This window comes from Sycon ciliatum, chromosome 3 (genome assembly GCF_964019385.1).
Source record: "Sycon ciliatum chromosome 3, ocSycCili1.1, whole genome shotgun sequence".
Taxonomy (NCBI): domain Eukaryota; kingdom Metazoa; phylum Porifera; class Calcarea; order Leucosolenida; family Sycettidae; genus Sycon; species Sycon ciliatum.
The window spans coordinates 1,276,680-1,301,085 of NC_088645.1; the positions used below are offsets into that span (position 1 = coordinate 1,276,680).

Consider the following 24,406-nt stretch of genomic DNA (forward strand, 5'->3'; position numbering starts at 1 on the left):
TTCAATATTTAGGCTCCTCTTATACATCAATAATTATTTCCTTCATTCCTTAAGGCAACATTTTGTTGCATTTTTTGTGTTTTTGTCATGATATTTCGGTTGGCATTAGACAAATATGTCCGTAACCCATCCCCTACATAAGGTATCAGTGGTGTCGTCCATTGATCTTACAGGCATTTGCACCTCCGAAAGCATGGAGTCTTTTCGAAAACAATCAGTGAAGCACAACCGTTTCTTGACAGAATGAACCAGAACACAACTCCCGGCCAGGCGCATGACACCAAAGTGTGAAAATAAGAAGCAGTTTGAAAGGCCGTGTGGCTTGAGGAAGTGCCCAGAAGCCGGCCAGCCAATGCTGTACCAGCACAATGGTGCACGTCCGCACACAGCCAAAATCAACGCACGTGGGTTTGCCAGGCAGGGGGAAGCAAAAGTGTTCGACATTCCGGTTGTTGTTCAACCAGCAAAATGGTCCCGATCTCAATGTCGACGACTTGGCATTCTTCCACAGCCTGTAGACAGATGTGTCTGTATTACTTCTCTCATGTCATTCTGGAGAGTGGCGGAGACCACAACCACCACGCCACAGCAAAGGTCATGAAGCTTACAGCTGGAGCAAAGAAGTGGGCGGTCTCCATGACCAAATCATGTCTCGGCAGTTTGTAAAGGCTGCGGAACAAAAGCTAGCAGCGCTGGAGGTGAAAGTCAGCAGAGTGCAGACTCGATGTCATCAGGGAATGAGTCGTCATCAGATTCTGACGAAGAGTGAGGCTGGACTACTTTGAAATGAGCTGTTTGGCATCAGCAAATATCTATCTACCATATGCTGCTTTGTAGCCATAGATTTCTTTGGACTGAACTGCAAAAATCAAAGAAATTATTTTAACGGAGGAAGTACTTTTGATCGTATTCCACCCAAAGAGTAAGAATTGATAATGCCGTAGAGTCTAGTAGGGGAACTGTCACCAAATTTTTAGTTTGTCTTATCTTGTAGTGCTTTGGCTTCTGATCAAGATGGTGTTATTCATTTTGCTCTCTGCGATGACTAGAAGTGGGTGAAAGCTTGAAAAGATGGTGCTCAAATTGTCCAGAAGTACCGAGTGACGTCACGCCGGACTTGACTTGCACGCGTACATTCGTTGTCAAAAACGAAATCAAGCCCGCGTGCTGGTGGATCGTGCCAACTGTCCGATGTATGGTGCACATGTGCCGTCGGAGCTCGGACACTGATGTGTACATTGTTCACAATGAGAGCGCGAAAAAGGGAGAAAATAAACAAAAGTCGACAGCAGTTTGTCGCACTGGTACTGCCTTTGCGAAGTTCCAGCTAGCTCTTTGTTTTGTTTGTGATTACAAAGGATTGGTAGGATGTTTGTTTGCTGTTAATGTGACACATAAATGGTACTTGTAAATGACTTTTTTGTATTGAAGGTGCCGTGGCTGCCCATGCGGCTCTGAAATGAAAGACATCGGAGCGTGTCATCTCCGTCTTCTGCAACATCGTCAGATGAATCGCCTTCACATAGCTACATTGCGTTCCTTTGGGGCTCGGGTTGTTGGGGTTATTGCCCGCCAGAGGTGTACTGTTTTCTGCACACACACACTCATCATCGTGTTGTTCCTCACATGAAAAGTTCAAAATGTCGACGTATTTTCGTGCCCACAAAATAAAACTAATAAGATCATCTAGGACGAAGTCAAAAGGTGAACGCTCGGCTCCTATTTATTTTGATCCGGCTGCTGCACGTGGGTCTCAGCCTGTTCGGCATTCTCCTTCTGTACTACGTACCAATATGGCCATTTGTGTTGGATCATGGTGTTCAGAAGGCACACATGCACCGAACATCATGGTACATCGGAACAGCTAGCTCGATCAACCAGAACACGGGGTCACGGTTCACGTTAGACTCGGCTTGAATCCAAATTTTCAACATCAGCAGAAACACCACCACCCTCTAGGATCAAGGTGTATATGCAGAAACACCACCACCCTCTAGGATCAAGGTGTATATGCAGGAACACCACCACCCTCTAGGATCAAGGTGTATATGCAGAAACACCACCACCCTCTAGGATCAAGGTGTATATGCAGGAACACCACCACCCTCTAGGATCAAGGTGTATATGCATGAACACCACCACCCTCTAAGATCAAGGTGTATATGCAGAAACACCACAACCCTCTAGGATCAAGGTGTATATTCAGGAACACCACCACCCTCTAGGATCAAGGTGTATATGCAGGAACACCACCACCCTCTAGGATCAAGGTGTATATGCAAAAACACCACCAGCCTCTAGGATCAAGGTGTATATGCAGAAACACCACCACCCTCTAGGATCAAGGTGTATATGCAGAAACACCACCACCCTCTAGGATCAAGGTGTATATGCAGGAACACCACCACCCTCTAGGATCAAGGTGTATATGCAGGAACACCACCACCCTCTAGGATCAAGGTGTATATGCAGAAACACCACCACCCTCTAGGATCAAGGTGTATATGCAGGAACACCACCACCCTCTAGGATCAAGGTGTATATGCAGGAACACCACCACCCTCTAGGATCAAGGTGTATATGCAGGAACACCACCACCCTCTAGGATCAAAGTGTATATGCAGGAACACCACCACCTCTAGGATCAAGGTGTATATGCAGGAACACCACAACCCTCTAGGTTCAAGGTGTATATGCAGGAACACCACCACCCTCTAGGATCAAGGTGTATATGCAGGAACACCACCACCCTCTAGGATCAAGGTGTATATGCAGAAACACCACCACCTCTAGGATCAAGGTGTATATGCAGAAACACCACCACCCTCTAGGTTCAAGGTGTATATGCAAGAACACCACCACCCTCTAGGATCAAGGTGTATATGCAGGAACACCACCACCCTCTAGAATCAAGGTGTATATGCAGGAACACCACCACCCTCTAAGATCAAGGTGTATATGCAGGAACACCACCACCCTCTAAGATGAAGGTGTATATGCAGGAACACCACCACCCTCTAGGATCAAGGTGTATATGCAGGAACACCACCACCCTCTAGGATCAAGGTGTATATGCAGGAACACCACCACCCTCTAGGATCAAGGTGTATATGCAGGAATACCACCACCCTCTAGGATCAAGGTGTATATGCAGAAACACCACCACTCGCTAGGATCAAGGTGTATATGCAAGAACACCACCACCCTCTAGGATCAATTGTATATGCAGGAACACCGCCACCCTCTAGGATCAAGGTGTATATGCAGGAGCACCACCACCCTCTAGGATCAAGGTGTATATGCAAGAACACCACCATCCTCTAGGATCAATTGTATATGCAGGAACACCGCCACCCTCTAGGATCAAGGTGTATATGCAGAAGCACCACCACCCTCTAGGATCAAGGTGTATATGCAGAAACACCACCACCCTCTAGGATCAATTGTATATGCAGGAACACCACCACCCTCTAGGATCAAGGTGTATATGCAGGAACACCACCACCCTCTAGGATCAAGGTGTATATGCAGAAGCACCACCACCCTCTAGGATCAAGGTGTATATGCAGAAACACCACCACCCTCTAGGATCAATTGTATATGCAGGAACACCACCACCCTCTAGGATCAAGGTGTATATGCAGGAACACCACCACCCTCTAGGACTCAAGGTGTATATGCAGAAACACCACCACCCTCTAGGATCAAGGTGTATATGCAGAACCACCACCACCCTCTAGGATCAAGGTGTATATGCGGAAACACCACCACCCTCTAGGATCAAGGTGTATATGCAGGAACACCACCACCCTCCAGGATCAAGGTGTATATGCAGGAACACCACCACCCTCTAGGATCAAGGTGTATTTGCGGAAACACCACCATCCTCTAGGATCAAGGTGTATATGCAGGAACACCACCACCCTCTAGGATCAATTGTATATGCAGGAACACCGCCACCCTCTAGGATTAAGGTGTATATGCAGGAGCACCACCACCCTCTAGGATCAAGGTGTATATGCAGAAACACCACCACCCTCTGGGATCAAGGTGTAGATGCAGGAACACCACCACCCTCTAGGATCAAGGTGTATAATTATGCAGGAACACCACCACCCTCAAGGATCAAGGTGTATATGCAGAAACACCACCACCCTCTAGGATCGAGGTGTATATGCAGGAACACCACCACCCTCTAGGATCAAGGTGTATATGCAGGAACACCACCACCCTCTAGGATCAAGGTGTATATGCAGGAACACCACCACCCTCTAGGATCAAGGTGTATATGCAGGAACACCACCAGCCTCTAGGATCAAGGTGTATATGCAGGAACACCAACACCCTCTATGATCAAGGTGTATATGCAGAAACACCACCACCCTCTAAGATCAAGGTGTATATGCAGAAACACCACAACCCTCTAGGATCAAGGTGTATAGGCAGGAACACCACCACCCTCTAGGATCAAGGTGTATATGCAGGAACACCACCACCCTCTAGGATCAAGGTGTATAGGCAGGAACACCACCACCCTCTAGGATCAAGGTGTATATGCAGGAACACCACCACCCTCAAGGATCAAGGTGTATATGCAGAAACACCACCACCCTCTAGGATCAAGGTGTATATGCAGAAACACCACCACCCTCTAGGATCAAGGTGTATAGGCAGGAACACCACCACCCTCTAGGATCAAGGTGTATATGCAGGAACACCACCACCCTCAAGGATCAAGGTGTATATGCAGAAACACCACCACCCTCTAGGATCAAGGTGTATAGGCAGGAACACCACCACCCTCTAGGATCAAGGTGTATATGCAGGAACACCACCACCCTCAAGGATCAAGGTGTATATGCAGAAACACCACCACCCTCTAGGATCAAGGTGTATATGCAGAAACACCACCACCCTCTAGGATCAAGGTGTATATGCAGGAACACCACCACCCTCTAGGATCAAGGTGTATATGCATGAACACCACCACCCTCTAGGATCAAGGTGTATATGCAGGAACACCACCACCCTCTAAGATCAAGGTGTATATGCAGAAACACCACAACCCTCTAGGATCAAGGTGTATATGCATGAACACCACCACCCTCTAGGATCAAGGTGTATATGCATGAACACCACCACCCTCTAGGATCAAGGTGTATATGCAGGAACACCACCACCCTCTAGGATCAAGGTGTATATGCAGGAACACCACCACCCTCTAGGATCAAGGTGTATATGCATGAACACCACCACCCTCTAGGATCAAGGTGTATATGCAGGAACACCACCACCCTCTAAGATCAAGGTGTATATGCAGAAACACCACAACCCTCTAGGATCAAGGTGTATATGCAGGAACACCACCACCCTCTAGGATCAAGGTGTATATGCAGGAACACCACCACCCTCAAGGATCAAGGTGTATATGCAGAAACACCACCACCCTCTAGGATCAAGGTGTATATGCAGGAACACCACCACCCTCTAGGATCAAGGTGTATATGCAGAAACACCACCACCCTCTAGGATCAAGGTGTATATGCAGGAACACCACCACCCTCTAGGATCAAGGTGTATATGCAGAAACACCACCACCCTCTAGGATCAAGGTGTATATGCAGGAACGCCACCACCCTCTAGGATCAAGGTGTATATGCAGAAACACCACCACCCTCTAGGATCAAGGTGTATATGCAGGAACACCACCACCCTCTAAGATCAAGGTGTATATGCAGAAACACCACAACCCTCTAGGATCAAGGTGTATATGCAGAAACACCACCACCCTCTAGGATCAAGGTGTATATGCAGGAACACCACCACCCTCTAGGGTCAAGGTGTATATGCAGGAACACCACCACCCTCTAGGATCAAGGTGTATATGCAGAAACACCACCACCCTCTAGGATCAAGGTGTATATGCAGGAACGCCACCACCCTCTAGGATCAAGGTGTATATGCAGAAACACCACCACCCTCTAGGATCAAGGTGTATATGCAGGAACACCACCACTCGCTAGGATCAAGGTGTATATGCAGGAACACCACCACTCGCTAGGATCAAGGTGTATATGCAGGAACACCACCACCCTCTAGGATCAAGGTGCATATGCAGGAACACCACCACCCTCTAGGATCAAGGTGTATATGCAGGAACACCACCACCCTCTAGGATCAAGGTGCATATGGAGGAACACCACCACCCTCTAGGATCAAGGTGTATATGCATGAACACCACCACCCTCTAGGATCAAGGTGTATATCCAGGAACACCACCACCCTCTAAGATCAAGGTGTATATGCAGAAACACCACAACCCTCTAGGATCAAGGTGTATATGCAGGAACACCACCACCCTCTAGGATCAAGGTGTATATGCAGGAACACCACCACCCTCAAGGATCAAGGTGTATATGCAGAAACACCACCACCCTCTAGGATCAAGGTGTATATGCAGGAACACCACCACCCTCTAGGATCAAGGTGTATATGCAGAAACACCACCAGCCTCTAGGATCAAGGTGCATATGCAGGAACACCACCACCCTCTAGGATCAAGGTGTATATGCATGAACACCACCACCCTCTAGGATCAAGGTGTATATGCAGGAACACCACCACCCTCTAAGATCAAGGTGTATATGCAGAAACACCACAACCCTCTAGGATCAAGGTGTATATGCAGGAACACCACCACCCTCAAGGATCAAGGTGTATATGCAGAAACACCACCACCCTCTAGGATCAAGGTGTATATGCAGGAACACCACCACCCTCAAGGATCAAGGTGTATATGCAGAAACACCACCACCCTCTAGGATCAAGGTGTATATGCAGGAACACCACCACCCTCTAGGATCAAGGTGTATATGCAGAAACACCACCACCCTCTAGGATCAAGGTGTATATGCAGAAACACCACCACCCTCTAGGATCAAGGTGTATATGCAGGAACACCACCACCCTCTAAGATCAAGGTGTATATGCAGAAACACCACAACCCTCTAGGATCAAGGTGTATATGCAGAAACACCACCACCCTCTAGGATCAAGGTGTATATGCAGGAACACCACCACCCTCTAGGATCAAGGTGTATATGCAGGAACACCACCACCCTCTAGGATCAAGGTGTATATGCAGAAACACCACCACCCTCTAGGATCAAGGTGTATATGCAGGAACGCCACCACCCTCTAGGATCAAGGTGTATATGCAGAAACACCACCACCCTCTAGGATCAAGGTGTATATGCAGGAACACCACCACCCTCTAGGATCAAGGTGTATATGCAGGAACACCACCACCCTCTAGGATCAAGGTGTATATGCAGAAACACCACCACCCTCTAAGATCAAGGTGTATATGCAGGAACACCACCACCCTCTAGGATTAAGGAGTATATGCAGCTAGTAGGTGATGGGAGGTGAGTAGATCAGACCTGACCAGACTCAGCCCAACGCAACAAAGAATTAGGTTGAAGATGGTGTGCTGCTTCGATTAGCTGGTCTTTTAGTGCGAAAAAAAAAGCAAATCCAGGCCACTGGCAGCAACTGGCTCGGCAGGAACGGCAATAAACCCACATTGCGCCAAAATGCGAACGCAAAGCAATGGCAATGCAAATGACAGCAATTGGTTCATGATGGGCCGCAATTAGCGAAGCAAATCACCAGTTAGAAGCGATAGAGCTACATAAAGCAGCAACACTATCCCCTCACAACCCCTGCAGCAAGCAGTTATCAAGGAGTGAGATTCACTAAAGTAGGTCATTTCATGGACAGAACGTATCGATATTTGTAACTGCCCATGTTAGAAATCAGATTAGGTCACCCACTGAGGCAAGCCCAAGCTGAGATCTTGGACTTAGTCTCCATAGTAACGTGCATATAGCGTAGGCACACATCCCTCTGCCACCTGGCGCCTAGACAAATCAGTGAATCAGGTATTCTTGCCAATTAGGTATCCCTGCCATGGCACCGCAGCACTTTCAAGCAGGAAGTGGACAGTACTGGTGAAAAACACCTCTGGAAAGCGGCATACCCTTGCCAAGTGGACAGTACTGGTGAAAACACCTCTGGATAGCGGCATACCATTGCCAAGTGGACAGTAGTGGTGAAAATAGCTCTGGATAGCGGTATACCCTTGCCAAGTGGACAGTACTGGTGAAAAACACCTCTGGATAGCGGTATACCATTGGTAAGTACATGTAGAGGAGCAGATGCATTCTGACTGCCAATCATTGCCAGGTTGTGTAGTGTATAAAGGGAAGTAAGGGCGACTAGCCGAACCAATGACAATTTGGACTCCCTTCCAAATGCGTCAGTCCTTGATCTCTTCAACAGTATGATTATGCTGCCTGATTCAAATCGGATGCAGTCTGCCCGCAGGCCCTCGATCAATTCGTAGCATCTTAGCAACCGACGGATGTCGAAAGTGCAGCAAACTCAAGAAGAACGCAGTCAAGCTCAGCCAAATTGGGGACGGACTGGTGGGCATAAACAAACTTTCTTAGAATAAGCAGGTTTATGGCCAATATATGCTTCACTGCCTCAATCACATGTCATTGTTGGACAACCATCCACACTGCCTTGATAAGCCAGGTCTTGGCCAGGGGATCCTCTAGACCCTGTTCAACGTGTGCATTTCTTACATCTTCCAAGTAAAAAGATATATCACACAAGGACAGACACAGCGAGCAATACAGTGCAATGTAGCAAATGGCAGGATTAGAAGCTGTGTAAGGTTGCAGATTGCAAAGCGATCAAACCAACAAAACAACATTCACCGGCAGAGTGTGGTGCATCTGATATCAGCAGCAATTGCACAGGCAGTTTACTTGGTGAATTCGATCACAAGAACACAGGAAGATGACCATGGTCTGGGTTTAGCTGGGCTACTGGAGCATGGCAACGGAATTCCTGCATAAGAAAAGGAAAAAGCCAATCGGTAGTGACATTCTGGAAGCTAGCAGGGTGCATCCGATTTACACTAATTGATGACATTTCGGAGTTTGAAGCTTGAAGACGTTTCAGCAAAATCTGGTGCTACCCCTTGCAGTGCAGGCTGCTACAAGGGCCATATAGATCCTTCCACTCCATAGACTGAAGCATGTGGGTGCTGTTCCATGAACCTTGAGTCAACTTCCTGTTGTAAGCACCTCATCAATGAGTGCCACGTACATCTGTGTGTAGTTGGAGGTCCAGTGATAAAAGTTCTGTTAGGTTTGATGACATGGGCAACAAACAAGAGCTTGTCCAATAGGGATTCGAGTTGGCGTTGGATATCTTCTGGCTGCGGATTGGGCTGGCCAACACCAGCATGGACATCCTGGCCTCGGGCCGCACACAGTCCAGGGTGATACCGAGTTAAGTCAATGATCTCACAGAACCTTCCACCTTTGCTGGCGCTAGTGACCCGAATACATAGAGGAAGGACCGCAGCAGGATTACTAATTAAGGCTGTGCAACAGCTTATTATTATTTCTCCTTTATTCATTTCTTTCGAAGGCAATAAGCCAGACCCACCGGGAAATATTTCAATGGGTGGGACAGCAAAAAGAAAGTGAAAAAATAAAAAAGCTAAAAACCAAAGGGACAAGAAATAGGGGAAGGAAGAGTAAGAAAGGAAAGAAACTCAATCCGAACTCCAACATCAAAACAATAATAAAGAATTTGCAGCGACAGGCAAAATACATCAACCAATGAAGGGAGTAACAAAGGAAATATCAGTCTTTATCAGTCGTTATTCAAGTCTCTTAGCTATTGAACATGCAAACGCAGTACACTACTTCGTACTGTTGTGCCCAGCGTTGCGAATGACCGAGGGTCCTCGACGTCTGTCTCACCGTCCAGGAGCGACACTGACTCACGCTGCTATCTGGTGTTCACGAGGTGTTTATCGCGCTGGAAGCGGAGCGTCTCTGTAAGTCTGTATCCCTGGTGATGTTTGTGCCTGGAGAGCACTATATAAGTGGTGCTCTTCAGGCACAATCTTCCTCAGCCTACTCAAGCTCAACTCATGAGGGGTTAATTCCCCGAAACACTGTGTATTGAGCAGGGAGTGGTGCTTTCTTGCAGGTTTGCCGAGTCGAAGGTTCGATGGACTTCTCGTGTGCTCTGGATGGCAGTCGTGAGTCAGTCAAGTGTCAAGTAAAGTCGGCGGAATAGCGCGAGCTCCGGTGTGGGGAGCAAACCTTTCTTACAAATCATCGCCGAAGTCGCAACCACTACTCCGTACTATAATTATTATTATTATTGTGTCCCACCCGCCTGTGTGGATTCACAGGAAGTGTGAGTTACGAAGTCTGAAGAAAATGTTGAATGGCCTCTGCTTGGATGACGACTACACCATAGCTCAGTGGTTAGAGCATTGCTGGCTACAAGCGAGGGTCCCTGGTTCGAGTCCTTGTGGTGACAGTCAATTTTTTCTTCAGACTTTTCCCATTTGTCTCTTTCCCTCAAACCAGTTAATATTTTATGACTTGGGGCTCCCGCGTGCTAGTTTATACGTGAAGTGTGTGGGTTACAGTGAGGGCTACGTCCCACCCACCTGTGTAGATTCACAGGAAGTGTGAGTTACGAAGTCTGAAGAAAATGTTGAACGGCCTCTGCTGAGATGACTACACCATAGCTCAGTGGTTAGAGCATCGCTGGCTACAAGCGAGGGTCCCTGGTTCGAGTCCTCGTGGTGACAGTCAAATTTTTCCCGTTTGTCTCTTTCCCTCAAACCAGTTAATATTATTATTTTTATTATTTGGAAAGGATTGGGAGAACTTCAAATTCAAAGGATCAGTCAGGGAAGTGAACTGCCTGAAAAGAGAAAAAAACGCCAGACCCACCAGGACCCTGCTTGTCATGAGCAATGCTCTAACCACTGAGCTATGGGACCAGGCTGAACCTAGAAGGCGCTGACAAGTGTTTCACTCCAAAGGCAGCCCACAACACGTGCCACACATACTGATGGCACTTGGGTCTTTTTCCCTCCCCCAGGGGACCAACCACGGTCAGTTTCTGGAAACTACCAGAGGTGAAAGAAAGTGATTAAATTTGGAAAGGATTGGGAGAACTTCAAATTCAAAGGATCAGTCGGGGAAGTGAACTGCCTGAAAAGAGAAAAAACGCCAGACCCACCAGGACTCGAACCTGGGACCCTGCTTGTCATGAGCAATGCTCTAACCATTGAGCTATAGGACCAGGCTGAACCTAGAAGGCACTGACAAGTTGTTCACTCCTTTGGAGTGAAAAACTTGTCAGCGCCTTACAGGGTCACCATGGCAAAAATAATGTCAAAGTACTAAAGATTACAAGTCAATGACGGGAAGTGCCAGCTTCGGCAGCAACTATGGATGCAGAAGAAGTGACAGGTGCATGCACAGCGAAAACAGAGCGGCTACCACGCAGGCACATGACACTTGCTCTGGGCAAAGCAAAGCTAAGGTAGCAGCAGATGAATGCCATGACAACCGAATACGGCTCGCTGCTTTTCTCATCAATGACAATGAGGGATGCAATACGCTTGTAAAGCGAGGCAAATTGCTTGCCCATGCCACCGGTTGTCGAAAATACCAACGGGACAAATGAAGCATGCTCAATCTCCCGCAGCGTTTCTTCGTACGATCTCTTTTTCGCTTTCTCATGGCGAGCGTAGGTGGCAGAAATGGAAGAGAACTGGTTCGAAGACGCAAAAGGGTTGAAAACCCGGATGTCGAAGAAGGTGAGTTCGAACCGCCCTCCCCACACTCCATTTGCTCCTACGTCTAAGCGAGCCTGGTCGTCACGGATGGCGGTGCCATAGCGAAGCTGCTACCCACTCAGGGGCTCCAGATGAGGCTCCACAGATATGTTGGTGGCAACACGCTTCAAGAAACCAGCGGTCACATCGCAGATCTCGTTGTGCTTGATGGTAGGGTAACCGCCAATGGGGCAGCAGAGGGCATGGGCCACTGTAAACTGGATTCCATAAACGCACCCTGATGGCGTGCGCTGTGGTTTTCAGTTCTACCTTAGGTGCACTACATCGCGAAACTCCACTTTGGAGAGGGCAAATCCATCGCGCTTCAAGGGCCTGCAGGTCAGCCAACTGGAAGAGCCCTTCTCCACAGCCAGGTCGATTACACGCTGCTTGGCCTCCGGCAGACTGAAGCGGAACAGCAGGGCTTGTGCTTTGACAGCATTCTGTGCTGTTATCCTCACCTCCACCTTGGCAGTGCGAACGAGACTGGCTGCAGAGCCGAGCGCCATAGTCTGCAGCTTGATGTTGGTCTGCAAGGACTCAGTCACCCTACGCGATTCAAGATACTGGGATGCGAGATCCATAGGATTGCCCAGCACGAGCCCTCCGTGGCGACATGGAAGCGCAAAAAGGCATTGGAGAAATGGTTACTGACAATCCAATCTATGGCTGAGGCAAATGAATCAAAGAGATTGGCAGAGTTCAAGCAAAGCCCAAACGCTAGAGCACGTTCGTACTATAAACTGCCTTGCCAGAATATGACAAATAGCGGATGGTTTCCAGCACATAGTGGGATTTGACGGAATGCACCTTTGATGCCTATCTTCACAAGATCAAGATGCACTGGCTGAGATGGGGGTATACTAATAGTGAACTCAATCGCATCAGCATCTGTCTCATTTTCACACTTGAAGATGTACTGAGCAGGTATAGACATTGGTCAACTGCAGGAGCAAAGTCGCAACACCACAACCAACATTGGTCAACTAAGCAGTGATAGATGTGGAAGGAAGATTATGAACGCTTGCAACAGGTATTTGCAGTTCACGTTGGGATCTTGATCCCGTCAAACTACTGTAAGACATGTATATATAACGAGGAAGCAAATCTAACGTTTTAACGGATGACATTTCTTCGTTATAATAAGATCCGTTGAGGCCGTACTGCTTCATCTATGCTGTGTGTGGATATGGCAGAATACTGCAAGATCGTTAACATATCTTCTCGTTAACCTATGAATTTTGGACAATCGTTAAATTTGCGACTCGTTATAATAACATGTCTTACAGTACCGGGCTGGCTGGTGATCTTTTGCCGGAGTACTGGTTACGTGAATGATCCTTGTCACAGTGGTTGCAAATGTAGGTGAGCTGGCAAATTGACCATTATGCAATTGCCAATATTGAGGTTGAGGTAGATGACGGTGCCTGCGTTGTTTGCAGGTGAGCAGGGAAGATGATGCTGTTTGGGCTTGGTGTGCTATTTCGAGATGAAAGAAAGGATACATGTTGTGTTCAGACACCAGCTGAACAAGGTTTCAGACATACATTCAGGCCTAGCTTCACCTGGGATACAGAGTGGCCAAGTATTTACGTCAATGGTAGCAAAATGCTTGCCTGGCTGGGAAGCGACACTCCGTCAAAATTGCTGATTATACAAAGCCTCTGCGAAATACTGCCTGTTGACCTGCAAAATCCATGCACTGGGATAACAGCCTCCCTCCAGTGTGATGGGAGTGCATGAATAAACACAACTTTCATATCGAGATACCCTGCTGCCGACCAAGTTGTGATTTCATGCACACATCTACGAACCGGGCGAATGGTGCCCACCACCGCTTCAACTGATATTGCATCCACGGACAAACTAAATTTGATCTCGAAATACTTATGTTTATCAACTGCCTCCAAGGTCTCAGGCAACAATGGATCAGAGAAGTTCCAGCAGGATTTGAACCCGCAGTCATCATATTCCCAAGCACCTATCTTGATCATCCAGCCAGCAGGAGTATACAGCACTCACGCCATTGTCGGCTGACACAGCTGGTGGTGCTAGTACTGTCCGTGGTTGCGGCAAGACAGAGGTTCCAACCTTGTCTGTGATGGCAGGATGAACTTCATCCTGAATTACTTCTTGAATCCCAGATGGATCTAAAGTGGATGGGGGCTCAATGAGTACCTTGAACAGTGCTACGGCAGACGTGATGGAGTCATTTGAATTCATTCCGCTGCATGTCGTCCAGCAATCTCTGAACCAAAAGGCACAGGCATTACTGAAGTCTAAAATTGAAAGATGAAGATATTTCAGGAAATCAGAAGCTGGTAAAGTCTAGAAGTTCACAGTAGACGAGGACATTGTTTTAGGCACCTGAAAGGGTCTCTGAAGTCTGAATTTGAAGGGTGAAGATATATCAGGAACCTTGATGCTACTGCAATCTGGAAATCCACAGTAGACGACGGCATTGTTTCAGGCACCAACAAGCGTCAATGAATTCTGATTTTGAAGCGTGGAGATGAGAGAATGAAAATCTGATGCTAGCACAAATTAAAAGTCGCCAATAATATGACTTTGCAGTGGAGCCAACATCAAGAAAGAAAGAGAAAGCAAGCTGTGACGCACAAGCACGAATGACACCATTTTGGTTGGCGTTACCATGGAAGATACGTGTAACGTCAGGCTAGGCGTGCGCAAAGCTCTGTGATGTCAATGTGAGTGCAATACCACAAAGCACTCAAGTAGGGGTATGTGACAAATGCTAACATGCCAGCGTGATCGGTGGATGCTAACATGCCAGTGTGATCAGTGGATGCTAACATGCCAGTGTGATCAGTGGATGCTAAGTCACGAACTAAATTACCGCATTATCTCCATTATAAGCCCTGGGCTTATAATTTTTTAAACCAGTCCTGACCCTGGGCTGCTACTAGAGACTGGGCTTATAAATTCAACCATCTGCTACAAGTATTTCTTTTATACTTTGAAGTACCAGTAGCACAACATTTCCACGCAGGTACCGTGAATGCAGTTTTGCACTTCCTGGTACACTGAGCCTGTACATTTGTATCTCTGGGATCACAGACTTGCGCCATAACATGTGTGTATGTGATACTGTGGACGCCAAACATGCATGCATATGATCCATACAGTTCTCCATTATAAGCCTTGCGCTTATATTGGAGACTGCACTTGTATATCTTCGAAGCCCTCTTCTAGTGTGCTTATAATAGAGACTGGGTTTCTACAAGAGACTGCGCTTGTAATGGAGATAATACGGTATGGTAACAAGAGGACAAAATGTTACGAGTTATGACAAACTGTCCACCAACGTAACCAGATCATATACAGTCAGAGAGTGCTCCAAAATTGCACACAACTGACAAGGGGTGCTGAGACATTCGGCGACCTGACCCGACCCGACCCGACCCGAGCCGGGCCGAGCCGAGCCGAGCCGACCCGAGCCGACCCGAGCCGACCCGACCCGACCCGACCCGACTGTACATGATCTGGTAACGTTCGTGGACAGTTAGTCATAAAATTTCGTCCTTCTCCTTTTTGATCATAATTAAATTATCTCCCCATCCGAGTTTAAGTAAATTAGTGTGACAAAAACTCACCTTTCTGACAATGCCTTCCACGGTAGCTGGTACAGCAGTAACTGCTGACTTCACTTCGCCGATTTTTCCCTCCAAGTCACTGCGCATGCCAGATTGAGCTGTAAGGATGTTAACAAAAACACAAAGCCAAATTCCAAGCAGGGACCATTTTATATCCATACTATCCCTACACAGCTGTTCCTGGAGAGGATGGTGGCAGCAGACTGCCCTGTGAGAATGCCGGAAACACTCATGTCCAACACGTCTGCTCGGGTCAAACTCAGCAACCAGCTCAGTACACCGTTTGACACGAACATTGGAGTTGTCCAAGGCGACCCACTTTCCCCGATAATGTATATCATGTATGCTGAAGGAGCTATGCGTAACGTTGATTTGATTTCCTTGCCTTCAGTTCAACCCTGTCCACACTCTCAGTACGCAGACGACACCACCCTTCATGCCACTGAGAAAGAAACAATTACGGCCCTCCTACCTCAGTGCGAGAAAGTTTTCGCCGAAGACAACCTTAAACTAACCTTCAGAAAACCCATACATTCACCGCGACTAAGGCTGACCAAGAGTGGAAATCAGTGAAGCTCTTTGGCTCTTTGCTAGGGTCAGCTGAGGACGTGAACTCTAGAACCCTAAATGCAGCAAACCGTGCTTTCAGTTCCATTGCTTGGGATTACCACAGTCTTGACTCTCGTTTATGTATGTGTTAAAGTTCTGATTTTGCCTGTACTTTTGTACAACTGTGGCCTCTGGACACTAACGAAGAAGCTAGAGGATCGACTGGATGCATGGCATCGTCGCAAGCTCCGATATATTATGAACATTGTCCGCCCTCACCACATATCCAACCAGAAGATTTACCAAGCCCCGATCTCGCAAACATGTAAAGAGCGCCGCCTCCTGTGGCTGGGGCACGTTGCCCGGGAAGGAAAGACGCGGCCTCTTAAAAGGCACTGCAGCTAGCCCTCATTACTTCGGACATCAAGCGCCCCCGTGGACGACCCCACAAGAGATGGGTCGACAACATCAGAGAAGACCTCGAACCTCTGAATGTGCCGATTCAGGAATGCCTCAACCTCGCCACCAACAAGCAACTCTGGTTAACGATCATTGACAGATGCATGACCTCCGTATGATTTCTTATGCGGGCAATATGCGACCTGGTTGATAAATATGGTGGTAAAAACACACCTGGTAATATGGCGGTAAACACACGCCTGCCCACACACGCTCTCTAGGCTGCCTTCAACTTCATTCTCCCGAATATGCGACCTGTTCATATTATTATTATTATTATTATTATCCCTACCGTCAGGCGAAATAGCACGTCATAATACATTTGAGATCAGCGGGAAGAAGATGACGACGTCCACTAATTTAGTATCTGTGCACACGAATCTGCTGTGTGTGTGACTCTGTGTGTCAGCTATGATATCATCTTCTGTGGTTCCATGCCAAGCATGTACGTCTGAACCATCCTGCAAAGTTTGAAGGACGTAGGTTTAGCGATCGCTCCGCGAAACATACTTTTTGAAATTCTCTTCATAGTATATCTTCCACCATTGAAATTTCGAATTTCTTCAAAAAAGTGCTGAGAGGGGTGGCTTGCAACTTCGATATCGCTTGTTCCAGGCATGCTTTGGAGCCATCTTCTGTTGAAGTAGTGGCGGGATCTGCCCTGCAACTGCTACAACAAAAAATGATTCGATCTGAGAAAGGGTGAGACCGCGAATCTCGGTTGAATATTGAGTATTTCAAGCCTTTTCACGACGAAGATGGAGTTCTTTTTGGAGATGGACGTCGCGGCAAAGGACATGGTGTCCGACTTCTGGCGTCTGGTGAAGCTAGGGATCATTTGTCCAGTCAGGTCGACAGCCTAACCGTCGGTAAGCTTGTGTTTGGATCCCGTTCTGCTCGATGTGGTAGATCACAAACAAATTGATATCGCACAAATTGATCTCAGCATCGTGCGTACGGTATTCTATATTCAGAAAATCCCAAAGTGTCTCTGTGTGGCCGTCCTATGCCACGAGAAACTCCAATCTTATATCCATACTATCCCTACACACAATATGGCTATTCTTATATCCATACTATCCCTACACACACAATATAGCTATTCTTATATCCATACTATCCCTACACACACAATATAGCTATTCTTATATCCATACTATCTCTACACACACAATATAGCTATTCTTATATCCATACTATCCCTACACACACAATATAGCTATTCTTATATCCATACTATCCCTAAACACAATACAGGTCCTCCCTCGTTAGTTGATAATTTCTGGGCCATCAAAAAAGTCTTATAACGAGACTTATCTTGTAACAGGACTTGCAGCTAAAGGTAAAATAGGCACTAATTCGTACTTACCGGGGCTACCCTCCATACAACAAAAATTATCGATGCTTCAACTCGTTATAAGATAATTGAAAATCTCCAGCATAACTCTTCTTTGGATCAAAAGGATCGTCCATATTCACGAATACATAGACATAATACGTTTCCTCTTTCTGCTTTATCCTACGTGTTTTGGCCTTGGTCCTGCATGGTCAATATTATCTTGTACTGAGGGTTTGGCACTCCAGGGACCCGGGCAAAGGGTCGTTATAACGGATTTTATTCACTAACGGATTATGTTGTAACCGGACCTGTAAACAGTTGTATAGACCACTATTCGCCAGGGGATTTCAGAATTCTATTTACTAACGGGGTTTATGTACTAACAGGACTCGTTATAACGAGGGAAGACCTGTATAGATATTCTTTTATCCAGACTATCCCTACACACACAATATAGCTATTCTTATATCTGTTGAGTTCGAAACAGGACGACTGACAATGGGAACAAGTTAGTGGGAACGACATTTATTATAGACGACGAGACAAGAGACCAAGACGAACGAAACGACTACATGGTGATTATTGACGAGTGAGAAAAGAGAGAGCGAGGTCAAGTCTAAACGGCAAGATAAAGGGCCTGGGTAGCTATGGCAAATATGGGCGCGCAAGTAGCTACCCAGGCCAACGGAGCAAAAGGAGACAAAAGGTGTGTACGCAAGTGCATGCAGGCCAGCTAGAAAAGGTACGGGAGGGGGTACCTAACATACCACCCCTCCATGAAAAAATCCCGCGTCCTCGCGGAGAGAAAAAAAAGAGAGAAAAAGATTTAAAAAAAATGACTGACGGAGAAAAAAAACACACACACATACTGCACGCGCGCACGGATCTCACGAAAGTGTGTACTAAATGCACTACAGATTATTCCTGTACTACTTATAGTGTGTAATAACTATTGGAGTTTGACGAGGAACATGAATTACTAGTATTTTGCACGGCTAATACAGCCTAGTTACACTTTTGCTAAACATCCAAAAATTAGAGCGTGGCTCACCATGATCGGACCCCTAACTTGGTAATGTTTTACGAACACACGCGCGCACACACACTACAAAAAAATTCACGAAAATAAATTTGACGAAGAAGCATACAAAAAAAAGAAAGAGAGAAAGGTAGCTGACCTGCATGGCTTGAACGAGAATCGTCGAGGTAAGGTTGGCGTAGGAGAGACGAGGTTGATAGAGACGAGACGAGGTTGGCGTAGGAGAGACGAGACTGACATGGACGAGACGAGGTTGACATAGACGAGACGAATGGTGGTTGAGGACGGCTGGGCATGGGATGATCTCAGGGTCGTGGGTCGATCAATAATCGGGCGCCAATGTTGAGTTCGAAACAGGACGACTGACAACGGGAACAAGTTAGTGGGAACGACATTTATTATAGACGACGAGACAAGAGACCAAGACGAACGAAACGACTACATGGTGATTATTGACGAGTGAGAAAAGAGAGAGCGAGGTCAAGTCTAAACGGCAAGATAAAGGGCCTGGGTAGCTATGGCAAATATGGGCGCGCAAGTAGCTACCCAGGCCAACGGAGCAAAAGGAGACAAAAGGTGCGTACGCAAGTGCATGCAGGCCAGCTAGAAAAGGTACGGGAGGGGGTACCTAACATATCCATACTATCCCTACACACACAATATAGCTATTCTTATATCCATACTATCCCTAAACTCAATATAGATATTCTTATATCCATACTATCCCTACACAGACAATAGTGTTATTTTTCGTTGGCTGAGCGTAGCGAATGAAACTAAAAATGTATTTTTGCCAGCATTTTCACCATAGTTACGGCACCAGGATTGCGTTAGCTGTTTTTTTTGGCAGTGTTCTCAAACTTTTCTCTTCATCGTGGTCTTTCTTTTTTTGTTGTAGTTTGCATTTTTGTTCATCCATGGAAGAGCTTGACCATGCCACAAACGAGAAGTCGAAACTCGCCGGCAATCGTTTCGCTTGCACCCGTGGTTCAAACCACAGTTCCACCCAGAAAAAAGCGGACCCGGTCCGCCTCACCTGGAGCTGTGGGTACGGCCCCAAAGCGTATCCGTGCTGGCAACGTCGAGGAGCTAAGACCTGCTCCGGATCCCATTATGGTGGATTCCCCGGAGGTTGCCAGCTCCCCACCAGCTTGGTTCGTACAGGCCCTCGGACAGCTGTCTTTCTCAGTGCCTTTGACATCCCCTTTTTTTTCTTTTTCTTTTTATTTATTGGGAACACAGCCCTACAAAGAGACATGTGGAGACAACCACTAGACAAGACACAGGGGATGTAGGGACGACGTGCCGATGTACAGGGAGCAACTCGACCGACCAGGGGTCTCGGCGTTAGCGTTGCAACCTGGCATCGAAAAAAAGGGGGGGGGGGTTGCATGGTCAGGTAGCAAAAATAATAATTTGGTGCGAGAAAGGGGCGCTAGTATTGCACCAAATAATATAAATACGTGTAATGACTAAACCAGAAGGGAAAATGAAGAAAGAGAACAATAATCATAACAAGCAAGTACTAATAGAGAGGTAAATACTAAATGGGTCTCAATAATCATCGTCACAGGAACTGTGTGGACCACAGCCATCTCTTTCGGATTAGATCCTTACATACGTTGACCTTGAAGGTTTGGAGGCGTCTTGAATGAGGCTCGTGAAGCAGGAGGTCCGCAGGCAGGTTGTTCCAGGGTGTGATGGCGAAGAAGGGGAAGGATCGCAGGAGGTAGTCAGGGGCTGTGCGAGGGGGTGTCCACTTCAGCTGAAAGGCATGGTGCGTCTGACGTTTTTGCCGTGTGCACATGCTAGCTACGGCAGGGGGCTTGGTTGGTGGCAGCATGGCCTTTACCTGGGGAGGCCCTGGAATGTAGTGCAGCTTGAACAAGTATGACAGGGCTGCCACCATCCGACGAAGCTAAAGACTTTGGAGGATGGTTCCAGGTCCCAGGAAATGCAGGGCACGTTGCTGAACCTTGTCCAGCTGGGCCATGTTAGTTGCGGCTTCGCTCGACCAGGCCAGTGGGGCATATTCAAGTAGGGTCGCACGAATCCCTTGTAGACCGTCACTCGACCATGGTCGTCCAGGATGGGTGCTGCCTTTCGTAGGAAACCCAGCCTTTGGGAGGCGCGCAGTGCAACACTGCGAGTGTGCGCTCTGCAGGAGAGAGTAGGGTCGAGCATGATTCCCAGCAGCTTCAGGGTATCTGTCTCTAAGCTTGTTGCGAATTCTACGTTGATGTGCTAATCGCGCTGCATGACACGCTTCCACTTCGTGGTTAACAGTTGTGATGTACTGGACCTTGTGGTTATCGTTGCGGGGATCGCGTCGCCACAGCTTCCATGCCCGCTCCTTAGCATGATTGGCGTTAGAACAGTCCGGTGTCCACCATACAGGGTTGGATTGGTGCACCACAAGCTCTTTGGATGGTATGAACTGTTTCATTCCATGCATGATGACATCAGTTACGCGCTGACAGGACTGCTCCGCACACCCATGGATCTTGGCGGGCCAGTCTAAGTTGCGGAGGTAGGCTTTCAGGCAGTGCCAGTCAGCAAGGGCGTATTTCCAAACCTGTCGAACAGCAGGATCTTCGCGTCGTGGATGCTGTTGGAGAAACTCGGCAATGATAACGGCATGATCAGATCGTCCAAGTGGTGCATAGGCTGTGGTGCATACGGGGTGTGAGAAATCGGAGATGATAAGATCAAGAGTATTGTTGCCGCGGGTTGGCTGGGTGACATGCTGGACAAGATGATGTGCTGCGCAGACTTCCTCCAGGCATTCACCGGCTCCTCCGATCACATCGTTGTTGGCTCCCCCCCCCCCCCCCCGTGTCCCCCGAATCGCCGTCTTCGCCATCCAACTGACCAACATCCGAGGTGGACAGATCCCCTGCGTGATAGAATCTGACACAACTCGTGGCAAGCCAGCTGTTGAAACTGCAACACCCACAGGACAAAATCCAGGAGCTGAGGACAGTGTCTGAAACGGGTCCCAACTCCAAACCCCAGCAAACAAAAACCTCGCTCGTACTCGTAGCAAAAAATGCTGCGAACAACAGTTTGAACTAAAAATCGAACTGTTTGCAACCAAGGACAGCGCCAAGCCCCAGGTCCGTGCAAGACACCAGCAAGGCGATATGTCATCCATCGACCGAGCCTGATATACACATGAAACAAACTTCTGAGAATTGTGGAGGAAACGTTTGGGATATCGTAGTGATAATTGGATGCTGGTGATGACGCTGCACGCAAAACATGTAAGACGAAGAAACATGCCATCTCCAGCAGAAGTAGTGACCACTGCAGTAGCTTTAGCAGCCTACAGCCGCAGCTGCCACTGGGCTATCAGCCGCCGCCAGCCGCGAGATCACGAGGCCAGAGGACGGATCGTGGCGTGCCGCCAGTGATTATCCAGATAAGTTGATTTTATTGTATGCTTTTTCTCATAGGTTTAACAGATTGGTGCCGTAGTGTACTCCAGTCGGCTCCGTTCGAGCTTCGTTGCGTTCGTGAATGAAATTACTTGTTTCGCTACTCCAAGCATCCTCTGTAATAAAATGGAGTCTCTCCCTTTCTCTTTCTCAGGCATGCACCGAATAATTCGGTAACGAGAGCAGCACCGACGTCCATGAGGGATTTAATTATTGTGGTATAAAGTGCTTTCTTACGCGTAGCTTGTCAGGCGTAGTTTTACTGGTGAATAAGCTCTAGCTGATGGTAATCGTGCAATTTCTTTACACCCTTGCAGGCAATGTTTGCAATTCCAGTACTTTATACGGGGTAGGGTACTGCACTAGTTCATCTTCCAGTATATCCATTGTACAGCGTCGGTGCATTATTAGTGCGGCAGTGGATGATTCTAAAAATTCGTGTATGTGAAGCTATCTTTGTGAACGCGCGTATGGCAAACTGTGAGCTGGTGGCATAACTGTGTTTTGAAATGAGTGTGCTCCGCTTAGTGTGTTGGCGGACAAGGCCTGTTGCATCTGTCTTACTGAACGCATTGTGCGTTATGGTAATAATATACTATGTTGGAACGGTCATGCCTGATGAGTGCATCGTGCACTGAGTGTCGGCGATGATTTCTGGTGTAACTGTCCTAATTGAAAAGCACATTGTGGGCTGTGCTGTAAAACTGTGTGTCTCCATGAGTGTACTTCGCATAGTGCATTGGTGGACAAGTCCTGTCGTATCTGTCTAACTGGATGAACGCATTGTGCGTTGTGCTATGCCAGAACTGTCTTACTTGAGGACTCGAGTGCATTGTGCGCTGAGTGTCAGTATTGATTCCTGGTGTAACCGTCTGAATCAACGAGCACATTATGCACTGTGCAATGACATATGAGTCCCGATAGAACTGTCTCTTAATTGGTCTGTCTCTCATTTTCAGTTTCTTGTTCTTTCGTCTGTTTTGTTCTCTTATTTTTGTTTTCCTTTTGTTGTTAGCGTTCCCCGGCCTTGGAGGAGACATAGTTATTGGATTTTCTTTTCTTGGAAAGTAATCGTGTAGTTTGATATGGTCTGGGCTTGATCCTATGACCCTATGATCCTATGATCCTATGATCCTATGATCCTATGATCCTATGATCCTATGATCCTATGTTCCTATGATCCTATGATCCTATGATCCTATGATCCTATGATCCTATGATCCTATGATCCTATGATCCTATGATCCTATGATCCTATGATCCTATGATCCTATGCGCAAAATGAGTGCTAGCGGAGTGCTGTCACTACAGTCTGTGGAGGGCATGCATTTTTGTGTGAGGCTCCCAGGGAGCAAAGGTGTGGAATACTTGGTGATCTGCATGCGTATCGGAGGCAGATCTGGAGCTCCCTGGGAGCGTGTGTGTCATTCCCACCTGGTGGGCAGGTTGTGCATGTGTTTTCCCAAGGGGACAATGTGCGACGGGACACTGGGTTATCTGCATGCCAATGAGAGGCAGGCCTGGAGCTCCCTGGGAGTGGGTTGGTCATCCCCGCTTGGTGGTTAGGTTGTTCATGTGTTTGCCCCAGGGGACAATGTGATACGGGATGCTGTTGTCTGCGGGGGTCGGGTTTGTTTGTGGCTCGGAAGCCTACGGAATGAGCTGTTATCATTCATGGAACCCTTTTACGGTGGCCATTAATGAGGATCCATGGTTGTTGTTGTTTTTTTGCTGACTGGGTTGCGTGTTTCTGCCTATTTTTGCTTCTCCGTGTGTCATTCTTATCAGGCCCGTCCGCGTTCTGGGACGAGGTGGACGCTGTGACACAGCCATCCCTGAAACCTCTGGCGGACCTGCTAAGGACAGTGATTTGGAAGGATGTTGCTAGCTCCACTGAGTCTGCGTACCAGCGCGCGTTACACCGATGGGAAAAGTGGGCCGTACCGTGTCAAGTTTCGTCATTCCCAGCGGCACCCACCAGCGTGTGCTTATACATCTTCAAGTTATCGCAGTCACTGTGTACCATGTTGCCAATAAATCAATTTGTGGCGGCATTTTTTTTACTGAATACCACAGTACCATCAGATACTGCACAGCGGGGGCGGTGGCATATTGGATGGAAGTGGGGCGGGGCAAAAGTAACTCCTCCGACCAAAGGTCTCGGAATCATCGTTACTCCTGTGCGGCATTGCACTGGGTGCATTGTAAGGCGGATTGTCAGGATCTGACACAACATGG

The 24,406-nt window shown here is 47.5% G+C and overlaps 1 protein-coding gene across 2 annotated transcripts in view; it reads right to left on the reverse strand.

Moving 5' to 3' along the window:
- Positions 1 to 24,406, reverse strand: part of LOC135811199 (E3 ubiquitin-protein ligase TRIM71-like) — a 214,801-nt gene that overhangs the window by 118,886 nt on the left and 71,509 nt on the right. For both annotated transcript variants that reach the window (XM_065324394.1, XM_065324393.1), the window contains one exon: positions 15,346 to 15,443. In XM_065324394.1, the coding sequence (XP_065180466.1) occupies positions 15,346 to 15,443 (98 nt within the window). The remainder of the gene's footprint in view (positions 1 to 15,345; positions 15,444 to 24,406) is intronic.